Source organism: Petaurus breviceps, unplaced genomic scaffold (genome assembly GCF_028583685.1).
Source record: "Petaurus breviceps papuanus isolate PSGF00001 unplaced genomic scaffold, PetGlider_PUasm1.0 90919, whole genome shotgun sequence".
Classification (NCBI taxonomy): Eukaryota; Metazoa; Chordata; class Mammalia; order Diprotodontia; family Petauridae; genus Petaurus; species Petaurus breviceps.
Window position 1 is genome coordinate 25,553,880 of NW_027187378.1, and position 27,120 is coordinate 25,580,999.

A 27,120-nucleotide genomic window follows, 5' to 3' on the forward strand; every position below is an offset into this window, starting at 1 on the left:
TTATTCTTTATTAATCAGTGCTGACCAAAAGCAATTTTATACCCAATCTTTAATGCTTCCTAGCTATTCTCAGTAGAAGCTATTTAAAATGAGTTAGTCATCAAGGATTTTTCAAGAGTAGATGAATCAGTATTTTTCCCTATGGAATCTGTAATTCATTACAATCTTTTCATTTCTCTCATAGTTTTCGTTTAAGTTCTTTGACCTAATTTGATATGTTCTCTGATGGATTGTTGCCTGTGGTTAAAGAGAGTAAAGGTGTGCTAGGCCTTGGGTGAGTTACTTGAGTGTCGCTTGTGGGTTTGTAGCCTTGGAGATCCCTGGATGGAGTAGGAGAAAAAACCAAGCTAGAAAGCTGAATTTTGCTTCAGCCTTACCCTGAATTTGACAGACTTCAAATTATCTTAGTACCTCTAGATCTCAGCTCTCTCCTAGACTTAAGGCTTCCTAAACTACTTTAGAATTCAACTTGGCTTTTCACCTATCAGTCTGTACTTCAGTTGAGATTAGGAGAGGCAGCCGGCCACAAGGTATTGTTGAAGGACAGTTTTTAATGACTATTCATAATTGCACATAAACTGAATGCTAGAAAAGTTAACTGTGTAACACATAGGAATTTATTTTGTAATAAATTACATTATAGGTCTCACAGTGAAAGGTCAAAGATAGAGAGTATATTACCAAGAAGGAGGAATTTTCAAATCCTTGCTGCTTGTCTTTTCCAAATCTTAATTCCACTCACTAGACCTAGCCTTCGTAATTTTTCATTGAGTAATATGAGTGGCTTCTGACTATATTTTTAATAAATAGGGCTATTTTCTAGCTGTCGTAGCTCACCTGCAGGATGCTAAAGAAATCCTCGTTTGCAAAATGAAAATAGGATTCTAGAAAATAATCAGATTGTATCTATAGAATATTAACTACTAACTTTCATTGTTTGTTTCTTCCATTTCCCTTCCTGTAACTGAATTTACAAAGGTAAGGGTGGGTTGTTGTTTTTTTAAACCCCTGAAGGAAAGCATTTTGAAATGAAGTTGAAAATAAATTATCTGAGGTCTAGTTTGTATTCCTGTCCCTTGTGCCCTCTATAAACCTCCACTCATGAAGAGACGTTATCATGCCTGCTGCAGCTTCCTGTTTCCTTGATTGGGTCTTTGATGTTCTCCCCTCCAGTAGAAAGATTAGCTTGTAAATTCCGCTGGCCTCATCCTGTAATTGCTTCTCCTGTATACAAAATTCACATTTGTGCAGTTGCTTTCCCAGTGGTATTTTCAGTGAGTCACTGGCGTGTCATTTGGCAGTGAACTTGCTGACTTAATGGCATGAATTCTAAGAAATAGATTTTTTAGTATATAGGTTAAGTAAGGTTTTATGTTGGCAACGATGGCTTCATCTGACCTCAGAATTCTTTTGTTTCGAATAATTAAATGCCTATTTAGTGTATCAGTTCTATTGTCTATTGAAGGCTAAAAATATCAGTAGACTAAGACTTGTTTCCTGATAGAATTTGTTAACTAGTGAGGCAATAAAATTTGGTTATTTTTGCTAGTCCTTTTTCTTCTATTGCTATCCTTTAGTGAATGCACAAATTGATTACTGTTGCTTCTTGTTATCTTCATGTAGCATAGTAATGTTGATACCATAAGGTTTTATACTGTTAGAATGAAAAGTTCTCACAAAATCTTGAACTTTATCTAATAAGTAAAAAAAAACCAAAACTCTGTGTTTGCAGGTTCCTGGGTAAAATTTGGAGATAATTTAATTTTATTGATTGCTTGGGAAAAGCAGATTGATTTTTAAATAATAGAATCATTGAATTTTAGAGCTAAAGGAGACCTTAGACCTCTTAGAGTTGAAACCTTTCTTTTTATGACTGAAAAAAACTGAGGCCTGGGCGGCTAGGTGGCACAGTGAATAGAGCACCAGCCCTGGAGTCGAGGACCTGAGTTCAAATGTGACTTTAGACACCCCAAAAAACTGGCTGTGTGACCTTGGACAAGTCACTTAACCCCAATTGCCCTTCCAAAAAAAAGGGCAAAAATAAATCCTGAGGCTTAGATTGGCAGAGAAAATGAAAGCAAACCAAAACCTGAATTGTTCTGATCCTGGTCCTATTTGGTAATCTTTTTTCCCTGGTGTGGGGTGTTAGGTGGAATGTGGAGAGTTGGGGTCCTCCTTAGTTCTCACCAGTATCATCTCATTCTGAACACTGGTGTTTCTTGACACTTTCTTCCAAGATTATTTCATGCCTTTTCATTCTACTTGTTACATGCCCTTGCTTCCTTTTTCTATACATCCCTTCCTCCCCACTTAAATTAATTAGTGAATTTCCTGTTATATTTTTATTTTCATATATGAAATGACTAGGCATCCATCCTTTGTTTAAAGACTTCTCTTGAAGGCTGATTACCTTTAAAAGAAACCAACTTTAGGATAGCAATAATTGTAAGGAATGTTTATGTTTATCACAAATTTGTCTTTCTGTGACTTTTACCTCGTTCTCCTAGTTCTGCCCTCTGAGGCCAAGCAGAACAAATCTAATCTTGTATGTGATAGGCCTACAAATTTTTGAGGCAACTATCATGCTCCTTCCTCCCAACACCACACCCTCAAATCCTTTCTTATTAAGGTTACACATCTCAGTTTTCTCAGATGTTCATATGGTATGTACTCAAGGCTCCTTACCATTTTTTTGGTCCTCCTCTGGACTTTTTATAAGCATTCCAGCTTTTAGAGACTGTCTTTTAAAAAGGCAAGAGTTTCTCTTGATTGTGGCTCTAATTCTGCTTTGGTATAAGTGAGATGAGATTTCTAGCTCACATTAAGATAGTGTTTTAAAATTTACAAAGTACTTTATGTACATTTCTTCATTTGTCTCTCAACTATTTTGCAAGGTTGATGTTACAAGTATTATTTCTTTTTCACCAATAGGGAAATGACCAGTCAGACTTCCTTAGGGCTACATGCTGAGTAGGTATCTATTTACTCAGTACCTTTAAACCCAGACCTTCCTGACTCTAAGTCCAGTGCTCAGTCCATCAGACTATCTTAGCCAAGCCAGGGAGAAAACTAGTTAGTTTGCAGTCTGGAACAATTGCATGACTGGGTTTAGCCAAAACAAGAATCTCCAAGTTAGCCATATTTTATTCAACAGAACAAGGCTAGGAAACAAAAAGCCAAGTATGGTACAAGAAGACAGAAAAGCAAATAGTATCAGGAAGGAAAGTTGATATAGGTCACAGTATAATACCATGAAGAAAATGCTGAATTTGAAATCAGAAGACCTGAGTATGAATCTTAGCCCTGCTACTTATTGTCTTGAGACCTTTGGGCTCCAGTTTCCTTATCTGTAAAATGATGACTTAAAAGTCAATTCCATCTCTGAATCTATGAAGGATAACAACTTTCTAGGCCTCCAGGCTCTTTCTTTATCAAGTATATACTGACCAGTTTCCATAAATTGGGGCAGAGAGAATGTTGATAATTCTGGAAACCGCCACAGCTGCTGGTGATCTGAAGTCCCTCCAGCTGGTGGCTGGTCAGGCCTGCCCTGAGGCTAAAACCTACAACTCCCCTGGGTCTGGGGTCGGCTTCCAGAGCGCCATGCTGGCCACTTCTTGCTGGCCGGCTGGGCTCTCCTCAGTGGGAGGTTAGCTTTTCTGTGTCATTTTGTGGGTTCTGTAGCTCTCAAGTTTCTTCTGAGTCACCTTTTACATGAATTGGAGGAGGTTGGAGCCGGAGCCCCAAGGAAGTCCAGTTTCTACTCTATCATCTTCAGGATGTTACTTTTTAATAAATCATGTTTTAATGTCAAAAAATTCAACTTTGCACATATATTTGTTATAAATTGGTTTTATTATACAATACAGAATATAGTACAATTTTCAAACCTTAGGTCCTACAGATATTTTATTCTATTTCTGCCTGTCATTATACAAAGCATTATTCAAATTAACATTTCACTTTTGAAATTTAAGTAAAAACAGAAGAACAATTCATTATTTTCCTAATTATTGCCCAAAGTAGATAAATGCTAATATTGACACTGGTGGGTTTAGTTTCTATTAGCAACTGAGAAATGAACAAGTAAACAGTGAACTAATTGCATAGATTATTAGGAGAATCATTTTTTCAAGAAATGATAGAGTGGAAAACATGGCTGTATTTGGAGTCAGAGAGCAGAATCCTGAAACTTTTTCACTTAACTACTGGTATGGATTTTGACCTGTCTTGTAAAATGAGATGCTTGCAATATATTTGATTCTATTCTCCATTACTTACATCTTTTTATAAATTCTTTTTGTATTTTTTTTTGCTTTTTGGAGGGCAGTTGGGGTTGAGTGACTTGCCCAAGATCACACAGCTAGGGTTTTTGTGTGTGTGTGTTAAGTGTCTGAGGCCGCATTTGAACTCAGGTCCTCCTGACTCAAGGGCCGGTGCTCTATTTACTGCACCTCCTAGCCGCCCTGATGGATATAAATTCTTAAAAGAGAGGAAGAAGCCTAGCATACAAAATGAGTTTTATTTGTAATAGAATGTTAGGAAAATTTTGGCTGGAAGAATTAAGAAATTAAATTAATGACTGGTGGGAGGGGATACAATTAAAATTCCCCAACAATCTTTACTTATTCTTTCTTGCAGGTACTTTGCTTTTCTCTATCCCAAAGGTGATCAGCACATAGAATATTGACTAAAGTAATTGGAAGATATTCTGGTAGTTAGCAGCCTGATATCTTGACATTAAGGAAAAGGTATCACACAGAAAGATTGATAATTATTATGTGCTATTTCTAATATTAGCAGCCTCTCAGAGAAAATGCACATTGTAAAATATTTGTATTGAGTAATTCACATGGAGGGAGACAAAATTCATATAAATACTTTTCATTTAAATGTGATGATTGGTAGGACCAGTAAGATGATTTTATATCAGAAACCATTGCTTCCAGGAGGAGTGTGATTGCAGAAGCATTGGATTCTCAGTTGGGAAAGAGAAATCCTTGTTTTGGGGAGTAGTCAGAGATATCCTATAATTGGAAAATGTGGTTTATTTTTAGATTTGTTTTACAGGTACTCTGAAAGAAGCCTCACAAAATGCATTGGGATCACCATTGAGACACGACCAGATTATTGCCTGAAGAAGCATTTGAGTGATATGTTATCTTATGGCTGTACAAGACTGGAGATTGGAGTGCAAAGTGTTTATGAAGATGTAGCCAGAGATACCAACAGGTAAGATCGTAGTTACCTGAAAATTGGTATGTGGCAGTGGCCTTTTATGCCAATGCAATCCGAAGGTTCCATGTAAAATGACATATTACATAGGGCCTACAATCAGAATGTGAAAAAAAAGCTGAGTACTTTAATTTCAAGTCAATTAAATGAAAGATTGTCTCAAACACAAGAAGCAGCTAGGTGTGTGCAGCAGATACAGTCTTAGACCTAGACTCAGAAAGAACTGAGTTCACATCCAGCTGTAGACACTAGCTATTTGACCCTCAGCAAGTTACTTATCTTGTTTGTTTCAGTTTTCTTATCTGCAAAATGGGGATAATAACACCAGCTTCCCAGGGTTGCTATGAAGATAAAGTGAGATAATATTTATAAAGCACTTTGTAAACCTTAAAGCATTATATAAATATTTTTCATTAACACATACTGTGCTCACCCTATAATGCAAGTCATTTTCACCATCACCCTTTGGAGTCCCTGGTTTCCTTCAGGACTCAGATCAAATCTAGTCAAGTCAACAACTATTTATTAAATGCCTATTACATACCAGAAACTGTGTTAAGCCTCTTTAAGAGTCTTTTTCTGGTCCCTGACTAACCAGTGCCTTTTCCTACCTAAGCTTCCCTTGTATCTGTTTTGTATATGTTTTATATGTAACTGTAAATGTGTGTGTTGTCTCCTCCGAGGTAAGGTACTGTTTCACTTTTGTCTTTGTGTTCTGTGTGCCTGGTGCATAGTAGGTGCTTGGTTAATGCTGGTTAATTGATAGATTTCCTCAACTCCACCTTGTTAGATTTTGTAAAGAATATGAAGCAACCAGAGAATAGTATAGTACACTTAAATGTGGAAGGTAATAGTACAGAAAGTACTCTAAGAATTCAGAAAAGAGGAAGGAGCATTTGGACTTGTAGCGTTTGGACAAACTGAGGCTTGAGCTAACCTTTGGAAAACAGATAGGATTTGGATAGAGGTTAGTGTGGAGAACATGCCAAATAGAGCGAAGCAGAATGAACAAAGACAAGGTAAAAGTAGTTAATGACATGTATGAAACATGGGAAAGAAATAGGCCTGACAGAAGCAGAAAGTTAATGTGGATTGTAATGAGAAATAAAGTTGATTATGTTCATTGTGTATGGTTTGTACATGAGGCAGAGCAGTCTAGGCTTAGATGGGAGCAGTGTGGTGTGATAGTCAACTCTACACACTTGGAATCAGAAAGCCTAATCTCAGGTTCTTAGTTTTCTATTTAATAATTTCATAAATTATTTAGACCTGCTGAGCCTAAATTTCCTCATCTGTCAAATAGGAATAAAAACATTTAGTAGGTAGAATGCTTGTAAATTAATGAGTGAGGATGCCGAACAGGGAAAGTGTTTATGTTGTAGAACTCTTCATTTCCTCTTTTTCCTCTCGTCTTTGCTCAGTATTATTACTTTCTTTATGGTATCCAGGGAATATAAATTCAATCCAAATAGGTCTTTGACCTATTCCCCTAGTAACAGTTTGGTTTTTGGACCCCATGGCCTAAAGTGTGCTTTAAAAAGAAAAAAAAAATCATTTGCCAGTGGGTAGTTTTTAGTCACTTTGTCAGTAATATTTATTTAGTACATACTACTTCTGTAGTATGCATTTTAGAGAATTATGAAAGAAGAGGCATGAGATCCTTCCAGCTTAGAATGTCTTTGTGATACTCAGAGCCCCTACATAGATAAATGAATATACACACAAAACTCCACATAGTTTGAAGGTACACATAGCCAGGTCAAACTCTTATGGAAATTACTTCATTAAAATATATTCCATTTTCCCATAGAAACGACAAATTTGATATTTTAGGAGTTGTGTTCTTGACCAAGAATTTGAAATAAAATCATTCACAGATATAACCAATACATAACTTAAATGCAACAATAAAAGAAGTGTAAAATTCTGTAATAATTTTAAGTACTTAAAAGTAGTCCAGGTTCCACAAAAGCACATAACATTCAAGGATACCCAGTTTATAAACAAGCTATAATAAATATTTAGCTAAAAAGTTTTTTGGAGAATAATTTAAATAGCCTAGGTCTATTAAAGCCACCTGAAGAGTTTTATTTGGTTCCTCTTTTGCTCTTGATAAACTTTCCTGTGGCAAGCAATGTTTGTTTGTTAGTAAGTTTGTTAATGTATAAACAGGCAGCTGTGCTGCCAACTAAAAAGTATGAGCATATATGTATGGGGTTTACTGTGCTAATCAAATAAAAGTTTCAACATAGTCAATTTGATATATTTAATAATATGCAAAATGATTACTGTGCTGCATAGTAATTAAGTATACATAAAAACAGTTCACTTAATATCTATAATTGGCATTACTTTTATAAACCCTTTTTTTGGGAGGTTCTCTTTTGTTAGTTCTCTGGTATCTTATATATAATTAGTGTCAGTATTGATAGTTTTCCTTGATACCATAGACTGTATTATCATTGTCACCTTTTATATTGACACTCATATGCATTAAAAAACAAAGGTACCACTGATTTGGTACTTAAGCACGTACTGTGGTGTTATATTTACATAGATGTATATTAATTATCCTCAACTAGATCTAAGTTCTTTGAGGACAGAGACAGTATCATAGTTCTTGTTTCCTCTCTGATACCTATTGTGACAGAAGTCAGGAATATGGATGTAAAAACAATATCAAACATGACTTTTGAGTTTATAAATCTCACTAATTGGGAAAATTGTGGCAGGCTTTGGAAGAAAATCATGATTTGAACATGTTTGCATCGAAGACATGACATCCAAGTAGAAATTCCTCATAAGTAATTAACTTATATAAGCTCAGGTCAAGTCTAGAGATAAAGTCTTGGGAACCATCTACATAAAGTTAAGCATGAAAGCTTTGAGAGTAGTTAAGTTCCCAAGGGAGGGAGTGTGAAGAAGAACAGGTGCTGGGATCAAAACCGTGAGAGTGCCCGAGGCTTATGAGATAGAAGAACCTTTCAGGTAGATTAATGTCTACCATCCTTTAAAGCAACTTGAAATTTTGTTAAGAAAACTACTACAATATGTATCCCCCTTTGATCCAGAGATCCTACTGCTAGCATATATCCGAAGGAGGTCAGTGGCAACAAAGAAAGGTTTCATAGACACCAAAATATTTACAGTAGCATTTTTTGTAGTAACAAAGAGCTAGAAATAAAAATAAATGCCCACAGATTTGGAACTGGCTAAACAAATTGTGATATATAAATATAATAGAATATTACTGTGATGTAAAAAACAGTGAATGTCATGAACATAGAGAAGTCCTGGGAAGACCTCTATGAACTGAAGCAAAGTGAAGTAATCAGAACCTGGAAAACCATGTACACAATTACTACAACAATATAAATGGAAAAAACAGCAACAAAGCAGTTGAAATTGACTTCTGTTAAGTTATAATAACAGTGTTTGGGCCCAAAGCAGAGATAATGGCAGTGCACCTCACTTTCCTCTTTCAGGGCTAGAGATAATAGAACATTAGCATATGATGTCAGACTTAGTTAATATGTTAGTTTTGCTGAACTGTGGGTTTTTTTCCTTCTCCATTCATAAAACTTTTGCTCTACTTAATGTTAAATTAATACACATGTTCTTAAAATTTATGCTTGTGTTCATGAAAATTTCATAAGATATTAAACAAAACTAGCCATTGTCACAAGGTATTTTCTTGTTAATTATTTTTACAGCTTATGCATGGTAGGCAGGTATCAAAAAAAAAAATCACAAAAGCAAAAAAACCTAAAGTTCAATACATGGGTTTTTAAATTTTACTGCTGTACTTGATATACAATGACTTTATAAATATTAAGTAATTCATTTTTTACTGAATCTTGTACATTTATTCTTAGGTTGCCTAAACCATTTAAATACAAATAAAATGAGTGTAGCAAAAATAATCAAAGCAAAATAGCAGGTGATTTTACAAATAATGGAATGTGAACCATTTCTGCCCTTCTCTAGAGTAAATTGACTAGATTAAAACTTTATCTTAAGGAACACTTGTAACTGCAATCATAAATAAGTATATGTTGAGATTGTGTATTCCACAGATACATATGGCATCACATACACTGAGCTAGCTCAGTGTTTGGGAGACTTGGAAGGAAAGTATGGGAGAGAAGAGTTATTAGACTGATTACCAAGCTGAGAGTCTACAGAGCTATTGTGTTGACCTCATTGTTGTATGCCTGTGAAACCTGGACAGTCTACCAACACTGTGCCAGGAAACTGAATTGCTTCCATTTAAATTGTCAGGAAGATTCTGAAGATCATGTGGAAGGATAAGGTACCAGATACTGAGGTCCTACTCAACTAAACTGCCAAGCATTCAAACTCTGCCTCAGAGAGTGCAGCCTCGATGCACTGGCCATGTTGTTCAAATGCAAAGCGTATGCTTGCCAAAAAGACTGTTTTATGGAGAACTCACACAGGGCAAGCATTCACATGATGGTCAGAAGAAGCGATACAAAGACATTCTTAAGGTCTCTCTTAAGAACTTTGGAATTGATTGTGGGGCATGGGAGACACTGGCCCAGGACTGCTCAGCATGGTGTGCCCACATCAGAGAAGGAGCTATGCTCTGTGAGCAAAGCATAATTGAAACTGCTCAACGGAAGCACAGGATGCGCAGATTTGGAGAATCCACCCCAAGTGCTCACATGGACTGTGCCTCCCTGTGGTAGAGCATTTTGAGCTCATATTGCTCTAATCAGCCACAATTGAAGACATTGAACCTGACTTTAGCATAGTGATGTCATTTTGGTCCTCTATGAGAATGAAGGACAACCACCAAGGGGACATCAGTTTCTACCATAGCCATCAATGCTCCAATCCTAAAGTGCCCATAGTAACCACACCTGTGACTGGAACCAATTATCATGACAGGCCAAGATATAGGCAGTTTTCTTTGCTTAGGCATAATGATTTAGCATTGGCATTATGAGATCACAATGTACCAAAAGTACTACATAAAACATGTAAAAAAAAATGCCACATCCCCATATTGACCACCTCAGAACAAAACAGATAACTCCCCAAATGTTAACTGGCTCTACTCCCCTAACATTAAACATAAAAACCAGTGGGAAATAAAGAAATCCAAATGGAAGTAACTAAAATGTCATAAATCATATTCATAAAGAAAAATGATTTGTGGGATAGCATGAATGACAAATGGTCAATTGTATACATTTTAGAATGAGGCAGATAAAAGTTGAAACACTGGTTAATTCTCTTCTCCTTTTGTTTCATCTCCTTGGGTGTCCAATGTCTACAGTGTCAAATTGTCTCTCATTAATTAGATTTTTATGAGGTAGGTGGCACAGTGGATACAACTTTGGACCTGGAGTCAAGAAGACCTGAGTTTAAATCTGACCTCAGACACTGAATAACTGTATGATCCTGGGCAAGTCAGTTAACCCTGTTTGCCTCAGTTTCCTCATCTGTAAAATGAGCTGGAGAAAGAAATAACAAACTGTTCCAGTATCTTTGCCAAGAAAATCCCACATGGAGTCATGAAGAGTCAGACACAACTGAAACAACTGAGCAATAAGAAATTGCATTATTATTGTACTGTCTTTGTATGATGCTTTACTTAATGTAAATGTAGAGGATGCATTGGTTGTATCTTCTTTTTGCTGATTTCAAATGCCTTTTGTTGTGCTTGTTGCAATTGATCCATTATTTCTTTATTGTCATTACCAGCAGCAATCTCAGCCAAATAATGGTGTGGTCTCCTTTAATTTTAAAATAGAAGATTTTGCTTTCTGCTTGTGAAGCATTAAGAATCAAGAACTTTTCCAATAGAAATAGTGCGTCATTGAAGATATCTCAATTTTCCCTTTTTTCTCAAGCCATCTCCTGTTTTTTCAGCACCTTTTGTTCAGTACTTGAGATGACCCTCCAAGATGACCTTAGGTCCTTATGACATTTTTTAAGCAGCAGCGAAGAGGTTTTTTTTCCTCATTGGACAATTCAGCTCCTTGTTCAGTTACAGCCTTCATGCAGGCTGCCATGTCTTCATACTTCTCAGCCTGCTCAGCCAGTTTGGCCTTCTGGTACAAGCTCGTTTTTGCCCATGAGTAAATACTGTGCCTGGAGTGAGTAGTGGCAGCAGCCAACCAGCCGGGGACAGAGAAGGAGGAAGAGCTCAGCGGCTTCTGGGCAGCAGAAGTAGCCACTGAAATATTTTTTTTCTGTTTCCTTATACTTTGCAATAAGTGAGAGTTCTTTCTTATAGGAGATGGGGGAGTAATATATTTGGACATTTAGGTTAAAAAAAACAAAAGGCTTCAATTTTTAAAAATTTAAAGAGAATGTTTTTGTTCAGGTCAAATTGATATTTAGTAACACTTTACAATTTGCAGTTTACAAGATGCTTGCTTCACAGTAATTCTCAGAGGTAGGCTTTGTTATCTACATTTTACAGATAAGAAAACTGAGGCAGAGAGCTTAAGTGGTGTGCCCCCAGAGCTAGTAATATTATAGATACTTTGCTCCAACCTAGGTGTCCTGACTCCAAATCCAGTGGTATTTCCACTATACTGTGCTTTCTGAGGGCATGAGAGAGGGAAGAATAATGATACCTGATATCTCTATGGTGGTGTAGAGTTTGCCACTCTTTACACACATTTTCTCATTTGACCCTTAGAGCAGCTTTCTGAGGTAGGTACTGGAGATACTGTTATCCCATTTTACAGAGGAGCAGACTGTGGCTCTGAGAGGTCAAGTGGTTTGTCCACAGTCACACAGTGTCATTGTGACATTTTGAACTTAGATCTTCCTGACTCAAGTCTAGCACTCTGTCCACTATGCCAAGCTGTTCCTCGAGCATTCTGTGAGAGTTCTAAAGAATGATTGAGAGGAGCAGGAGGGGCTTTGGAAAGGTCACCTTTAAGCCAAGTTTTAGAAGATGGGTAAGATTTCAGCAGGTAGAAATTGTGGCATGGGGAATAAACAGTGCCTTATGCAGAGTGGTTTAACTATAGGCCTTTTTGAAGGCAAAAAGATACAGCAAGTAATTTTTTGAGTTTAAAGTTTTTCACAAACATCCTTAAGATTCTTAGGTTCAGTGTTGCTCTAGTATATCCAAATGATTGTCTTGTCCTGTGTTAATACTGTCCCTCACTTGTTTGTATAATCAGTGTATATCGTGCCTTTTGTTTCTTCAGGGGCCACACAGTAAAGGCAGTGTGTGAATCATTTCATCTGGCTAAGGATGCGGGTTTCAAAGTTGTAGCACATATGATGCCAGATTTGCCAAATGTGGGACTGGAAAGAGACATTGAACAGTTCACAGTGAGTGTTTATTTAAAAATTTTAGACTTCATATATTGTGAATCCTTCCTATTCTTTGATATGCTTTTGGAAATGGAATTGGAAATTTCACCAAAAAAATGAAAATTAGAAATGCTGGTAATGCTGTGAGATAAGTACACTAATGAGTTCTGACTTGTTCCAGCTGATCTGAATAACAATCTGAAAAGGCACTAACCCATAACAAGTATGGTATCCTTTGACATAGTAATACCAATAGTAGGCATATCAGTCAATCAGCAAGCATTATTTAAGCACTTACTATGTTCCAGCCTTTGCCTAAGTGCTGAAATGTTTAAAAAAAAAAAAGGTAAAAACAGCCCCTGCCTTCAAAGAGCTTAATTCTATTGGAAAAGACAACATATATACATCAGTAAATACTATAAAACATAGAGGTCAAAGACAAGGAAAAGTCCTACATATACAAACATTTTAATTTTTTTCCTGTGCTACCAAAGAATTAGAAACAAAATTTGGTGCCCATCAGTTGGGGAATGGTTAAACAAATTGTTCAGTATGGATGTAGTGGAATATTATTATACCATAATAAAATAATGAATACGTAAAATTCAGAAAAACTTGAAAATACTTGAATAAACTGATACAGAACAAAGTAAGCAGAACCAAACAATGATTTACACAATAACCACTATAATATAAAGGAAAGCAATGTTGAAATACATCAGAACTCTAATATAGTGCAATAAGTGTTCTTGACTTTGTAGGCTCACAGGTTTAGAACTAGACGAAACTTCAGAGACCACATAGTCCAAACCCTCATTTTGAAAATTGACAGCTGAGATCCAGAGAGGTTGAGTGACTTGTTTAAAGTCAAACAAGTAATAATTGGTAGGACCAAGATCAAACATAGGTTCCTAGATTTCCACTTTCAGAATTCTTCCCAATGTACCACCGTGTCTTCCTTTACAGAATTAATGGTTAGTCATGCCTCCCTTCTCTTAACAGAAAAGTGGTGAACTAAAGGTATGGAATGAAGTTATACATCAACAGATATTGCTAATAAATTTGTTTTGCTGTATTGTACTTCATTACCAGGGAAATTTCAATTTGAGAGAGAAGAATAATCATTGATAAGTAACAGCTATGTGTTTTAAAGCATCAACATAAATTTTATTAAAGAAATTAGATTGCTAAGGTTGTTTCTTCCCATTAACAAAGAAAATGTTATTTACAAATATATTTTTGGGAGGAAGGCTAAATAATATATTTTATTTATTAAGTTATATAGGAAATTTTCTTTTGCTATCTACCTCATAAAAAATGGAATTGTAGGGGCGGCCAGGTAGCACAGTGAGTAAGAGCACCAGCCCCAGAGTCTGGATGACTTGGGATCAAATCTGGGCTCAGACAACTTAGCACCCACCCAGAAACACCTGGCCGTGTAACCTTGAGCAAGTTACCTAACCCCAATTGCTTAGGGGCGGCCAGGTGGCGCAGTGAGTAAGAGCACCAACCCCAGAGTCAGGATGACCTGGGATCGAATCCGTGCTCAGATACTTAGCACCACACCTAGAAATATGCTGGCCGTGTAACCTTGAGCAAGTTACTTAACCCCAATTGTCTTTATTTATGAAAGAAACCTTCAGATGTGGTGCTACACATTTATTAATATATCTTCTTAGCTTTTAAAAGTTGTCTTTATTTAGAGCCAGTGCACCCCCAAATAAAAAACCATTTACACAGTGAAAATAGGTCTCAGGCATCACTATTAGTAATTCCTCAAATAATGCCTCCATAATAATTTGTAGTTTTCAGTAGGGCCTGCCTAGGGTTTATAGTAGTAGTCCCAGATATTTGAACAATAGGACTATTAACACCAAAAGCACAGTTTTCATTAGCAGAACTCCTGGGAAGATTAATAACAGTCAGTGCTCTAAGGGTTATTCTATTAAAAGAATATAGTGTGTTCCAAATAATAGCAAATAGCCTAATCTCAATTAATTATTCCTAGTATCAAAGGAGGAAGGTTATTTCACCAGCATTTCTTGCAGATAGCCTCTTTACATAAGCAGATTTATTTATCTGCTTGTTTGTGATCTTTTCAGTCCACAGGGAATATTGGCAGACCTATCTCATTTCTATCTACATCTCAGCAGTTGAATGGTAAAGAGCTAAAATGGAAACTCTGATTTATCCCTAGGGAATAATGCTCTCCAAGTTAATGGTTTCATTTCCTCTATAAAATTTTTGGTTAGATAATAACATTGTTCAGGCCCAGTAGAATTCAGAACCTCTTTTCCAACTTTTAAGTGACTTCAATTTGTATTCTAAATCCTGCTTACTATTTGTTCCTTAGTTTCTTTCATGTAACACCTGGCTTCTAATTAGCAGCCCCCAGGTCTTTCTAGATTTAATTTTACTCCATAAATAGAGTTACTGAGTCAGAAGTTTACCAGTCTGATTACAAAGACTGTATTGTAGTGATATCTTGCCTTTGGATGCACTCTCATAGGCTGTCATCTCCTCTCACTGAAAACAGGCACATTTTAGAGCCACTCCTGGTGGGGAGACTGGTAAAAGGCAAGAGCTTAGTGTCTGTATTGAATGATCTACATCTACATTTCCGTAAATTGCTTAATCATTGTGAAAGAAGAAATTAAAACTTAACATGGATTCCATAGTAGAACAAGAAAGAGATAGTTCTCTGCTTGGTTCCCAGCATCATTCTCAGGATCTCTCACCATGTATAATTTGGGTCAGAACAGTGTATAAAAAGGAGAATCATTTAGTAACCTCACATGTGTGAAATTCTTCTTTCTGGGCTCTTTACCTCACATTCCCCTGGTTTAATAAAAAAAAAAAAACACTGACTGGAAGTCAGGAGATCTGAATTGTAGTCTCAGTTCTGCCACAATAGAATTTGAGATGTGGAGCTACACAGGACTAATAGGGAAACTGAGGTCTGGGGTGGATAAGTGACTTGCCCAAGAGTCTCTTATGGCTTTCAGTACCTTTTCCACTACAGATTCTAACCTCAAAGAACTCATATTCTACTTGGGAGATATAGCATATACTGAAATAAGTAAATATGTGACAATTTGAGGAAGGAGGGATCGAAAAGGGCTTTGCAGATGAGGTAGCAACTGAGCTTTAATTTAAAAGAAGATGAAGTTTTGAGAGGAAAAGATGATGGGGGGAGTACATTCCTGTCACAAGGCAAATCCTGTATAAAGACACATAGAAAGGCATTAGAATGCCCAAATCCAAGAGCAGCCAGGAATCTAATTTGACTGGAACACAGAGTGTATGAACTAATATAAAGACTGGGAAGGCCATAGAGGACTTTAAATGCCAGGCTGAGAGGATTGTGTTTTTATCCTAGGGATATGAGAGAGCTACTAAGGTTTTTGATTAGGTAAGTGGCATGGTTAGACCTATCTATGCCTTATGTAGGTTTTGTTGGCATCTGTATGAAATATAGACTGAAAAGGGAGAGAGACTGGAAGAAGACAGACCAGTTAAGAGGAACAGTATCCCCTGTCCTTAAAAAAAACCTTACTATGTCCTACTATCCTTTCAAGCTATCATCCTGTATCTCTCCTCCTCTTCAAAGCCAAACTTTGTAAAAGCTTTCTCCCCTCAATGCTTCTACTTCCTCTTCTCTCCATTTCTTCTAAACCCTCTGCAGTCTGGCTTCCAGCCCATCACTCAACTGAAACTAATTACTCCAGAGTTACCAGTGGTCTCTTAATTGACAAATCCAATGGCCCTTTCTCATTTCTAATCTTTCTTGACCTTCCTCCGCCCTTCCACAATGTGGATCACCCTCTCTGGGACACTCTCTCCTCTCTGGATTTTCCTAATACTGCCCTTTCTTGGTTTTCTTCCTACCTAAGACCATTCCTTAGTCTCTTTTGCTACATCATCATCCATTTCATATCCCCTAACACTGGATCTACAGCAAGGCACTTTCTTTGGCTCTTTTCTCTTTCTGTACTCTCAGTGACATTATTACTTCTCTGGGTTTAACTATCATCTCTGTGTAGATGACTTTCAGATCAATGTTTTCAGTTCTAGTCTTTCTCTTTAAAGATTGAATAGTTAAAAGATAATGGATAGGCCATGGAAAAGAGCATTCGTACTAAGTATAGTACAATAATTTGAGAGAAAATCAGAATCAAATGAAGGTTTTTTAAGGATAAAGAGATCTAGGTATATTTTAGGTAGGAAATAAGGAGCCTGTTTATTGAAAAGATTAACTTGAAAGATACTGATATAAGGGGCAAGCTCTCAAAGAAGACAGAAGAGAATGGGATCAACAACATAATGACTTAAATGTGTGGACAAGAAAAAAGAACAATAAGGTTTTCAATCTAAATTCTTCCCTACAAGTCGAATCTAAGCCGATTAGCAGCTAAAGGGGAAATGTACAGTATTCTAGGAGGTGATATTCATCAACTACAAGACCATTATTTGTGTACCTACTTCAAAAAGGTCTTTTGATTCATCAAAGTTCATTCTGGTAATAAAAATTTTGGGTGACATTGGGCTTAACCTCGCATAAATAGATCTATTGGCAGAAATAAACAGGTTTTATACAGTGGAAGTTCTACTTTTCCAGAACCCACATAATTTTTACAAGAGGAAAGGAGTAAACTAGAATAACCCAGTCTCTATAAGAATATTTGCAGAAATATTGGTTATGGGGTTTCAAAATGATGGTATGGGAAACTGTCATCAGGAGAGCTGGAGAACAACTGACACATTTGCTCTTTGCAGGCAACTGCATAACATTTGCCAAAGACCTTATAAATTGGGAACATAAAATACGACAGCTACAAAGAAAACTGTATATGGTTTACTAGAGTTGAATTTCTCTAAGGCCTAGTGGATATACAATGAATCTTGAGATGAAAGGTGTTTCAAAGTCAACAAGAGAAAAATCGAAGAAGTCAATAGTTACATGTACTTGGAGGTGCAATGGAAATACCATTAAAGGAGTAAAAGGCATACTGAGCAAAAAATAAAAAAAGATTTAAAAAAATGTCATTGTGTGTTGGACAATTATTGATTCAGTGGAGGAGAGCTACTCAAGAATTGTGATTCTTCCATTATACATGATGCAAAACAAGAACAGATTATAGTAAAAAAAAGGGGGGGGGAATGTACTAGTATAAAGACCAATAAAAACGTAGTGTTCCTTTACCAATGCAAAATGAAAAAATAGAAATGCAGACTTGGGTTACAAGCATAACATAGATTGTTTACAATACCAAAAGGATAATATTTAGGAGATTTTCTGGTCTTAATGTTCATTGTCTAGATCACAGGCTTGGAAACAACTATCAAATAAACAGAAAAGGTTAGTTCCAGAAATTGAATTCCTGTTTTTCTAAACAAACAGTAGAATGAACTTGTGTTGTATCATTCTGTATTTATATATGTTGGAAGTGAGAGATTTAAATTTTATAGGCTAAGAACAAACACCATATGAAGCTCTGCCTTCATCTCTTCTGCTTCCAACTCAGCACTGATACTTTTTAATCTATCCTGGGAAAAAAACATAATCTCTCAAACCATTGCAAAAATGGACCTAAGCAAACTCCCTTCTTTCTTGTTCTAAGCCTGATTTCTTTCTGACTCACATCATCACAGTGAGTAAAGAATATAATTAAATGTTTTATTTACAAGGCCTGGCAGCTGAGTCTTAGCTTGGGGATCAGCCCAGTTCTTGTTAAGCTGTAGATTGCATTTAGAAAAAGTAAACAGAGATAGTGAAATTTTTACTAAAGGAGTTGAATGAGCAGAGGAAAGATTTTTTTTAATACTTAACCTGTAGTTGATTCAGAATTTTTAAATATATAAGGTTTTCACAGTTGTGATTTCCAATGGAAATTAGTTCTGGAGCAAAATCCAAATTAGTCTCCACCCAGTCAAAGTTTGAATTGTGATGAGGTAAGAGAAAGGATTGAGAGGAAATAACCAAGAGTCTAAGAACTCTTAGTCACTTTTTCTGAAAAGACCCACTAAAAATTTGGCCATTGAATATTACTACTTTTAATATTGAACCATACAGATTCCATTGATATCGGAAAAACTCAGTACCTCCAAAAGCAGTCCATTTCCCCTTTGAACAGCTCTAGTTATTTGCAAGTTTTCTTTCTCCATATAGAGCCCATATTTATCTCCCTGAAGGTTTCCTGTACACTCTCTTATTTCTGGGCTCTGGAACCAAGAAGAAATCTAAGCCGTTTTTCATTATATAGCCCTCTGTTTACTCACAGATAACTTGGGTCATTTACATCATTAGAGCAAGTTGTTTTCTGTCTAGTCTAAACAATTTTTTATCTTTTTTTAAACAATTTAAATCTTTTCTTTCAACTGATTCTTTTAAGTCACTGTCCCTATTCTCCTGACCGACTATCTTGGTTGCCTTTCTAGATATACTCCACTTTGGAACCATGCTTCCTACAACGCAGTACCCATAATTCCACATGGCTTGACTGGTACAGAATAATATAGGATTATTGGACCTCTATATCTGGACTCAATGCTTCTCTTAATGAAGGATGAGCTCACATTTGCATTTCTAGCTGCTATCATACTTTTAACTTGAGCTTGCTATTCAGAAAAACTAGTTTCTTATTCCTTTTCATACAAACTATCATGCAGCTCTACCTCTTCTGTCCAGTATTTATTCAGTGGATTATTTGGACCCAAGTGTAAGGCTTTACATTTATCCTTATCTATTATATATTAATAGATTCAGCCTGTCACTGTAGCTTGTCAAGATCTTTTTGGATCTGGATTTTATAGTCCATTGTGTTAGCTGTCCCTTCCAGCTTGGTGTCATCTACATATTTGACAGGTATGACATCTTTGCCAATTCATTAGTAAAAATGTTGAACAGAAGGCCAAGTGCAGTGGGTCACTCTACAGAGATCTTCCCCCAAGACCAAGTGCACTAGAGCACTCTACAGAGATCTCCCATCATGGCATGGATCCAATATTACAACTCTTGGGGTGTAGTCATTTAGCTAATTTTGATTGCAACTAATTGACCTATTCTTTTTATTTTTTATCTCTTTTTGCTTTTTGGAGGAGGGAAGACAGGGCAATTGGGGTTAAGTGACTTGCCCAAGGTCACACAACTAGTAAGTGTCAAGTATCTGAGGCCGGATTTGAACTCAGGTCCTCCTGACTCCGGGGTCAGTGCTCTATTCACTGCACCAGCTAGCTGCCCCTAACTGACCTATTCTTGATTAATCCCATGCTGGCTTCTAGCGATCACTATTATGACATTTCATTTCTCTTTCCAACTGCTTACCAGCCATCTCTTTTAATATTATACTTTAAAAATTAGCCCAGAATTCAAGCAAACCAGCCATTAGAAAACTAGGACAGCACTTTCCCACCTCCAAGCCTGGTTTTTGATAGTTTTTTATAGATCAGCAAGTGCCTTAGCTATGCTGTTCATAAGCTATTACTATGTGATGGGATACTATTAGTAATATTACTAATATTACTATTACTATGTGATGGGATAAAGTTTGTATAGACCTGTTGGGGAAATAGAATTTACTAAGGGCAGCTAGATGAACTCTTACTATCTGCTCACTTAGATCAGATTTCATCCACCAGTTTTTGTTCTTTCAGTCTAAATAAAGATCATTTGTTTTGCTGGAGAGATGGATCCATTCATTCCAAGTAACAGTCTTAGCCTTTTATCTTACTCTTACTCTCAACATGTATAAATTACCCTGTTTTCTTAGAATTTATCCCCAGTTCATTCTGATCCTTAACACTGATGTTACTATTCTTACCATGCCACCCTTTTCTATTTTTCAGTTATCTAACCCTTGCTTCTATCCTCTCTAGTTGTCTTTTTAAAAGCTAAGTTGACTGTTAAGTTTCCCCTATACATCTTCATTAATATTAGACATATCTTACTCTTAAACTTTTTTTTTATTTATCCCTTTTGGTTTTTAAACTATTTCCCAATATTATCTCACCGTTCCTCCACCCCAAATCTTCCCTTGCTTTAAAAAAAAAAAGTTAAGAAAAGCCAACTAATGTACCAGTCATGTTTGACAACCTAAATAACATTCAGCACCCACAGTCAAGAAGAAGGATGTTTGTTTCATCATCTGCCCTTCACAGTTAGAATTGTGTATGCCTTTACTCTTGAGTTCAACCACTTTTTACTATTATTTTTATTTACTTTATTGTAGTAAATGTGTGTATTGATCTTCTGGTTTTACTTTCTTCACTGTATCTCTTCATATAAGTCCTCCATGTTTCTCTGAATTCCCCTTATTCTACATTTATTATAAGGCAGTAGTATTCTGTTGTCTCCATGTACTGTAATCTATTCAACTATTCTCCAGTCAGTTGATCCAGTTTTCTTTTAACCCTCACCCTTACCCTAATTTCTTTTAAGTTTTATGCCACTGCAGAAAGGCCTACTATGAATATTTTGATGTCTTTTGGACCATTCTTTCTTCCTTTGGCCTCTTTGGGCAAAGACCAACCAGTGGGAGTATTGAATCAAAGTGTCAGAACAGTTTAGTAACTTATTTAATGATTCAAAACTTTTCCAGATTGTGTTCATGTACCTATTTTCCCACACCCCCTCCAATACTGTTTCCATCTTTGCCAATTTGATGGATGTGAGATGAAACCTCAGTTTAAATTACATTTCTCTTAGTAGTATTTGGAATGTTTTTACATGGTTGATGATGGCGGTAAATCTTCTGAATACCCTTTGCTTATTTCCTTTGACGGCTTATTTCATTGAAATCCTTTGTATTTGTGTCTTCAGAATTTCATTCTTCCTTTACCTTACATTAGCCAACTTTCTATATAAAATTTTAGGATCTGGGATCATAACTACGCATTCTCTGAATTCTTTGAAATCCATTTCCTCAAAATCTAGGGCATTTAGACTATCTGAATTTCCTATCTTTCTCTATCATGAACTATAAGGTAGAGGTCAACAGTATCTTAGTGTTACCATCATTTCAGATTCAGCTACTTCCTTCTTATTGGTCAAAATCAGATCAAGAATAGCTCTCACAGCTTCCTCATTTTGAAGAATGAAGTGATTGTTAATACAAGTTAAAAATTTATCATCTACTTTGCTGTGGACAGAGAATGAACTCTAATATATATCTATGTGCTTTCTAGGTTCCTTTTAGTGGTGTTATTTGTTTTCAGTTGAATCCCCAGAAGGGGTATTGGTTGTCAGGTTTGGCAGTATTACCCCACTGGAAACAGTATTTGTTGTTGTTTTTCAGCCCTATTCAACTCATGTTATTGGATTTTTTTCATGATCCCATTTGAGGTTTTTCTGGCAGAAGTATTGGAGTAGTTTGTCATTTCCTTCTCCAGCTCATTTTACAAATAAGAAACTGAGGGGGGTGGAGTAGAAGCAGGACCTCCCTGCCGCTCCGGCTTCCACCTTCCCCAGTCCATGTAAAAAGGGAACTCTAAACAAACTTTGGAGCTGCAGAACCCACAAAATGACACAGAGAAGCTAACCTTCCGCTAAGAACAGCACGGCAGGCCAGCAGGAATTGGCCAGCGCAGTGCTCTGGGAGTCAAGCGCAGTGCTCTGCGAGCCGAGCCCAGCCCCACGCTGAGGCTTTAGCCCTAGGGCGGGTCTGACCAGCCGCCAGCCAGAGGGACTCCAGATCAGCAGCAGCTGTGGCTGTTTCCAGATTTATCAACACATAGGTGCGAAGGACAAAGTGAGAGGTCAGTGCAGTCTGGACTTTGGGACCCAGTAAGTGGGAGTGTGAGCCAGCCCCATGTGGCAGCTTGAGCTCCTGGCCTGCAGAGTGTAGGGGGACCAAGCACCAGTCTGAGGGGTAATCGCTCTTGCTTTAACCTTCTTGGATCTGTATTGCAGTCTAGGGTGGAGGTCCTGGGGTGTGTGTCCAACTTGCCAGAGTGTGTGGAGACCTCAGAGAGGGCACCCAACTAATACCTCCTGAGAAAACCCCAGCGTTTGGGATAAAAGCTCCCCTGTCTGGTGGCAGAGTCCTACTGTGGCAAAAAGCACAGGGGTCAAAGTGACTGAGGGCGACATGACCAGGCAAAGGAAGCAAAGCAGACAGAAGATTCCAACATTAGACTCCTATTTTGGGGACAAGAAGGAGCAAAGAATGGAACAGGAGGAAGACAGTGAAGTCAGAACTCCTGCATCAAAAGTTTCAAAGGAAAATACAAGCTGGTTTCAGGCCATAGAGGACCTTAAGAAGCAGATAAGAGAAGTAGAAAGAAAAATTGGGAAAAGAAATAAGAAAATGCAAGAAAATTACGAAATGAGAGTCAGCCTGACTGATGAAAATAACACCTTAAAAAATAGACTAACTCACATGACAAAAGAGCTCAAAAAGGCAATGAGGAGAAGAATGCCTTAAAAAGCTGAATTTGCCAGAAGGAAAAAAAAATCTCAAAAGCTCAATGAAGAGAATCATTGCTTCAGAATTAGATTGGAGCAAATGGAAGCTAATGACTTTATGAGAAATCAGGATGCTGTTAAACAGATCGAAACAAATGAAAGAATAGAAGGCAATGTGAAATACCTCATGGGAAAAACCACTGACCTGGAAAATAGATCCAGGAGAGATAATTTAAAAATTATTGGACTACCTGAAAGCCATGATCAAAGTAAGAACCTAGAAATCATCCTCCAGGAAGTTCTCAAAGAAAACTGCCCTGATGTTTTAGAACCAGAGGGCAAAATAGAGGTTGAAAGAATCCACTGATCACCTACAGAAAAAGATCCCAAAAAGAAAACTCCTAGGAATGTTATAGCCAGGTTCCAGAATTCCCAGATTAAGGAGAGAATACTACAAGTAGCCAGGAAGAAACAATTTGAATATTGTGGAAACACAATCAGGATAACCCAGGATCTGGCAGCTTCTACACTGAGGGATTGAAGGGCTTGGAATATGATATTCTGGAGGTCAAAGGAGCTGGGATTAAAACCAAAAATCACCTACCCAGCAAAACTGAGTATCATGTTTCAGGGGAAAATATGATCATTCAGTGGAATAGAGGACTTTCACGCATTCTTGCTGAAAAAACCAGAGTTGCATAGAAAATTTGACATTCAGATACAAGAAGCAAGAAATGCATGAGAAGGTAAACAGGGAAAAGAAATCATAAGGAACTTATCAAAGTCGAACTATTAACATTCCTACATGGAAAAACAATAATTTTAACTTATGAAACTTTTCTCAGTAGTTGAAGGGAATATATATATATATATATATATATATATATACACATATATATGAGGGTATATGGGCATATGAATACATATGTGAATGTATACATGTTTAAAGGTATATGTAGATAGGGAGCACAGGACCAATTTAACAGGAAGGGATGATACTTAAAAGATGAAATTAAGAGATGAAAGGAGATGGGGAGAGACAGAATGGGGTAAACTATTTCATATAGAAGAGGCAAGGGAAAGTGGTTACAATGGAGGGGAAGAATAGGAAGGCAAAAGGGAATGGGTCAACCTTATTCCCATTGAATTTGGCTTGAGGAGGGAATGAAATACACACTAAATAGGGTATCTCACCCTCCAGGAGAGTAGGGGGGGAATTGGGATGAGAGGGGGGTTGATGGAAGGGAGGGCAGGCTGGGGGGGAGGGAAGTTGGAAGCACCCACTTTTGAAAAGGGATGGGATCAAAGTAGAGAATAGAACAAGTGGAAGGTGGGATAGGAGGTAGGGAAATATAGTCAATCTTTTACAATATATCCACTATGTTATTGTTTTGCATTAGCCCCACATGTACAATCTATACTGAACTGGTTATCTTCCCAGTAAGGGTGGGTGACAAGGGAGGAAGGGAATGAATCTGGAATTCAAAGTTTTAAAATCAAATATCCATATATATATTCATATATATATATACACACACACACTATTATTAATACTATTTTACATCTAATTGGGAAATAAGATATACAGGCACTGGGGCATAGAGATCCACTGGAAAAGTTGAAAGGGGTATGGGAGAAAATATGGGAGAGAGCAGATTGGAGGAGGGGATATCCTGTGGGACTGCTATTTTGGGGTGGTGGGTAGGGGAAAAATGGGGAGAAAATTTGTAACTCAAAATTTGGTGGAAATGAATGATATAAATCAGAAGTTAATAAAGCATTTGAAGAATCTAAAAAACAAAAAGATCCATCTTGTCTCCATAAAAGTGCCCAGATTCCTTAAGAGTCTAGCCAATGCCTGGATTCCTTGAGTCCGAACAATATGATGGATTTTTAGAATTGTACCCATCTTCTGTAGGTGTTTTAATAAACCTTATCTTTGGCTGAAAAAAATGAGAAACTGAGGCACACTAGATTTAAGTGACTTACTTAGCATCACACAGCTACTAAGGTATGAGGCTGGATTTGAACTCAAGTCTCTCATTCCAGGCCCAGTGCTCTATTCACCATACCACCTGGGTGCCTTAACAGCTTATCTCTCTATTATTAATGTTAGGTTGGCATATGAGTACCTCACCATCTCTTAGCAAGGAATCATTAACCACCACCACTTTTCTTCCACTGAAGAGAAATTGATTCCCTCTCTCCATGGATTACAAGTTCCTTACTCCTTATAGTTTCTAGGTCTGCTTTCTCTGGAAAGTATCTTGTACCTGTTATGTAACTTCAGGTGTTTGGTGCTCCTTCCCTTCTTTCTCTGCATCCTATTCTCTTACAATCCAACTTTCTGACTTAATGTTGATTGTTCTCTCTCTCTCTCTCTCAAGATTATTTTTCTTCTTCCTTTTCTTTTGAAATACCTATTCTCCAATTTCAGAGATTACTTCATTCTGCCTGATAAACTTATGAGGAAAGAAGTTTTTTCCTAGCCCCTTTGCCTTCTGTCTATAGGTCACTAACTTTCATATTATTCACATGAAACTAATATTTGTCACTGGCAGAAATAGAGACAAATCATACTCTTGCCAATTCCATGGAATATTCTTCTTGCTCTGTATATATAAGAATAGAGAGGTCCTCACTTCTCTCTTCTGTTAGCTCTTGTGGCTCACTCACTTGTCAAACCCCATTTTCCACATGAGATTTTAGCACATTTATGGACTTTTCACATTACATACCCCCAAATATTTGTCCTGTTGGGAGATTGGCACCAGTTATGAATTGAACTTGATCTAGTCCTCTTTCCTCTGGGCTGACAGTTAACTTCGAAAGGAAACATTTTTACTAAGAAAGATGTAAAACGTTTTGATTAATTTGTGTATCACTCTGGACAGAAAAAAATTGATCTGTAAATTAAATTGTAATTTAAAGAATTATGTAGGAAATTAAATTAATCAAAATAATTAAAATAAGTTAAAGAAATATGTAGGAAAGTATTATCCCTTCTTTAACACTGTCTAGTTTTGCTATGTTGCATCAAGTTCCAAAACAAAGTACTCTATCTATAAGGTAAAAATTGGGCAGCTAATTAATAAGTGGTAGACTAAATCATACTAGGACTATCAGCTTATACTTGCTTTAATATTTGGATTTTCTAGAACTGAGTTAAAAACTTCCTTTCAGTACCTTTGTTAGAATTGTACTTTATTGCTTTTAAAACAAATCCTCAGCTCCAGTCAATCTAAACACATATCAGCTAAGTGGTAAGGAAAAACAATCCTGGAGGATTCTGGGTGAGTAAAATAAACTTATCCAAGAATAAAAATGCATACTGAATAATTCAAAAATACATAATCTGTGTATGGATAATTGAGAGTTGTTCATTCTTTGTCCTCAGGAGTTTTTTGAGAACCCTGCCTTCCGCCCTGATGGTATGAAACTCTACCCTACACTGGTGATACGTGGAACTGGTCTTTATGAGCTTTGGAAATCTGGAAGATATAAGAGTTATTCTCCTAGTTGCCTTGTAGAATTAGTAGCTCGAATATTGGCTCTCGTACCACCATGGACACGAGTGTACCGAGTGCAGAGGTAATGTGTTGCTCTGTCCATGTTATTTCTTACTTCAATACTTTGGTTGGACTATGATCTCATCATTCTGGTTCTTCCTCCATAGGTGCAAATCAGAACTGTTTCATGCATGCCTTCTGACTTTTGGTGATTCTTGTCCATTTCTTCTCATAAATCTTCAGTTAGAGGAGTTACCCAGTCTGCTAGAGAATTTCCTTGAGGATTTTTTATTTCCACAGATACCAGTATAATACTTAGGCTTATCCACCTATCATCTCTTGGTCTATTGCCTTTTGTCCTAAATATCTGTTATCACTTGCTTGTATCCACTATGCATCTCTCCACTGGGTTCTGGGTCACCAACAATTTTGATTCTTTGGACATAATGGTATTCCATTATTTGCAGCTATATAGCATGTCCAGGCAAATGTTGATATTGAAAATATGGGTTGTTTTTTTTAAATCAGGAAACAGCTTAGAATCATTGAAAGGGCTGCACAGTTTTCCAAATGCAGCCTACCTACTGTTTTTCTTAGTTCTCAGACCAGCTCATTGTCCATCTGAAGTTCCTCTCCAGGATATGTATAAGGAAAGACTAATTCATTAGA

At 36.9% G+C, this 27,120-nt stretch overlaps 1 protein-coding gene across 2 annotated transcripts in view; it reads left to right on the plus strand.

Moving 5' to 3' along the window:
- Nucleotides 1-27,120, plus strand: part of ELP3 (elongator acetyltransferase complex subunit 3) — a 107,163-nt gene that overhangs the window by 25,739 nt on the left and 54,304 nt on the right. For both annotated transcript variants that reach the window (XM_069075627.1, XM_069075626.1), the window contains exons 8-10: nucleotides 5,071-5,232; nucleotides 12,432-12,558; nucleotides 26,340-26,533. In XM_069075627.1, coding sequence (XP_068931728.1) covers nucleotides 5,071-5,232; nucleotides 12,432-12,558; nucleotides 26,340-26,533 — 483 coding nt within the window. The remainder of the gene's footprint in view (nucleotides 1-5,070; nucleotides 5,233-12,431; nucleotides 12,559-26,339; nucleotides 26,534-27,120) is intronic.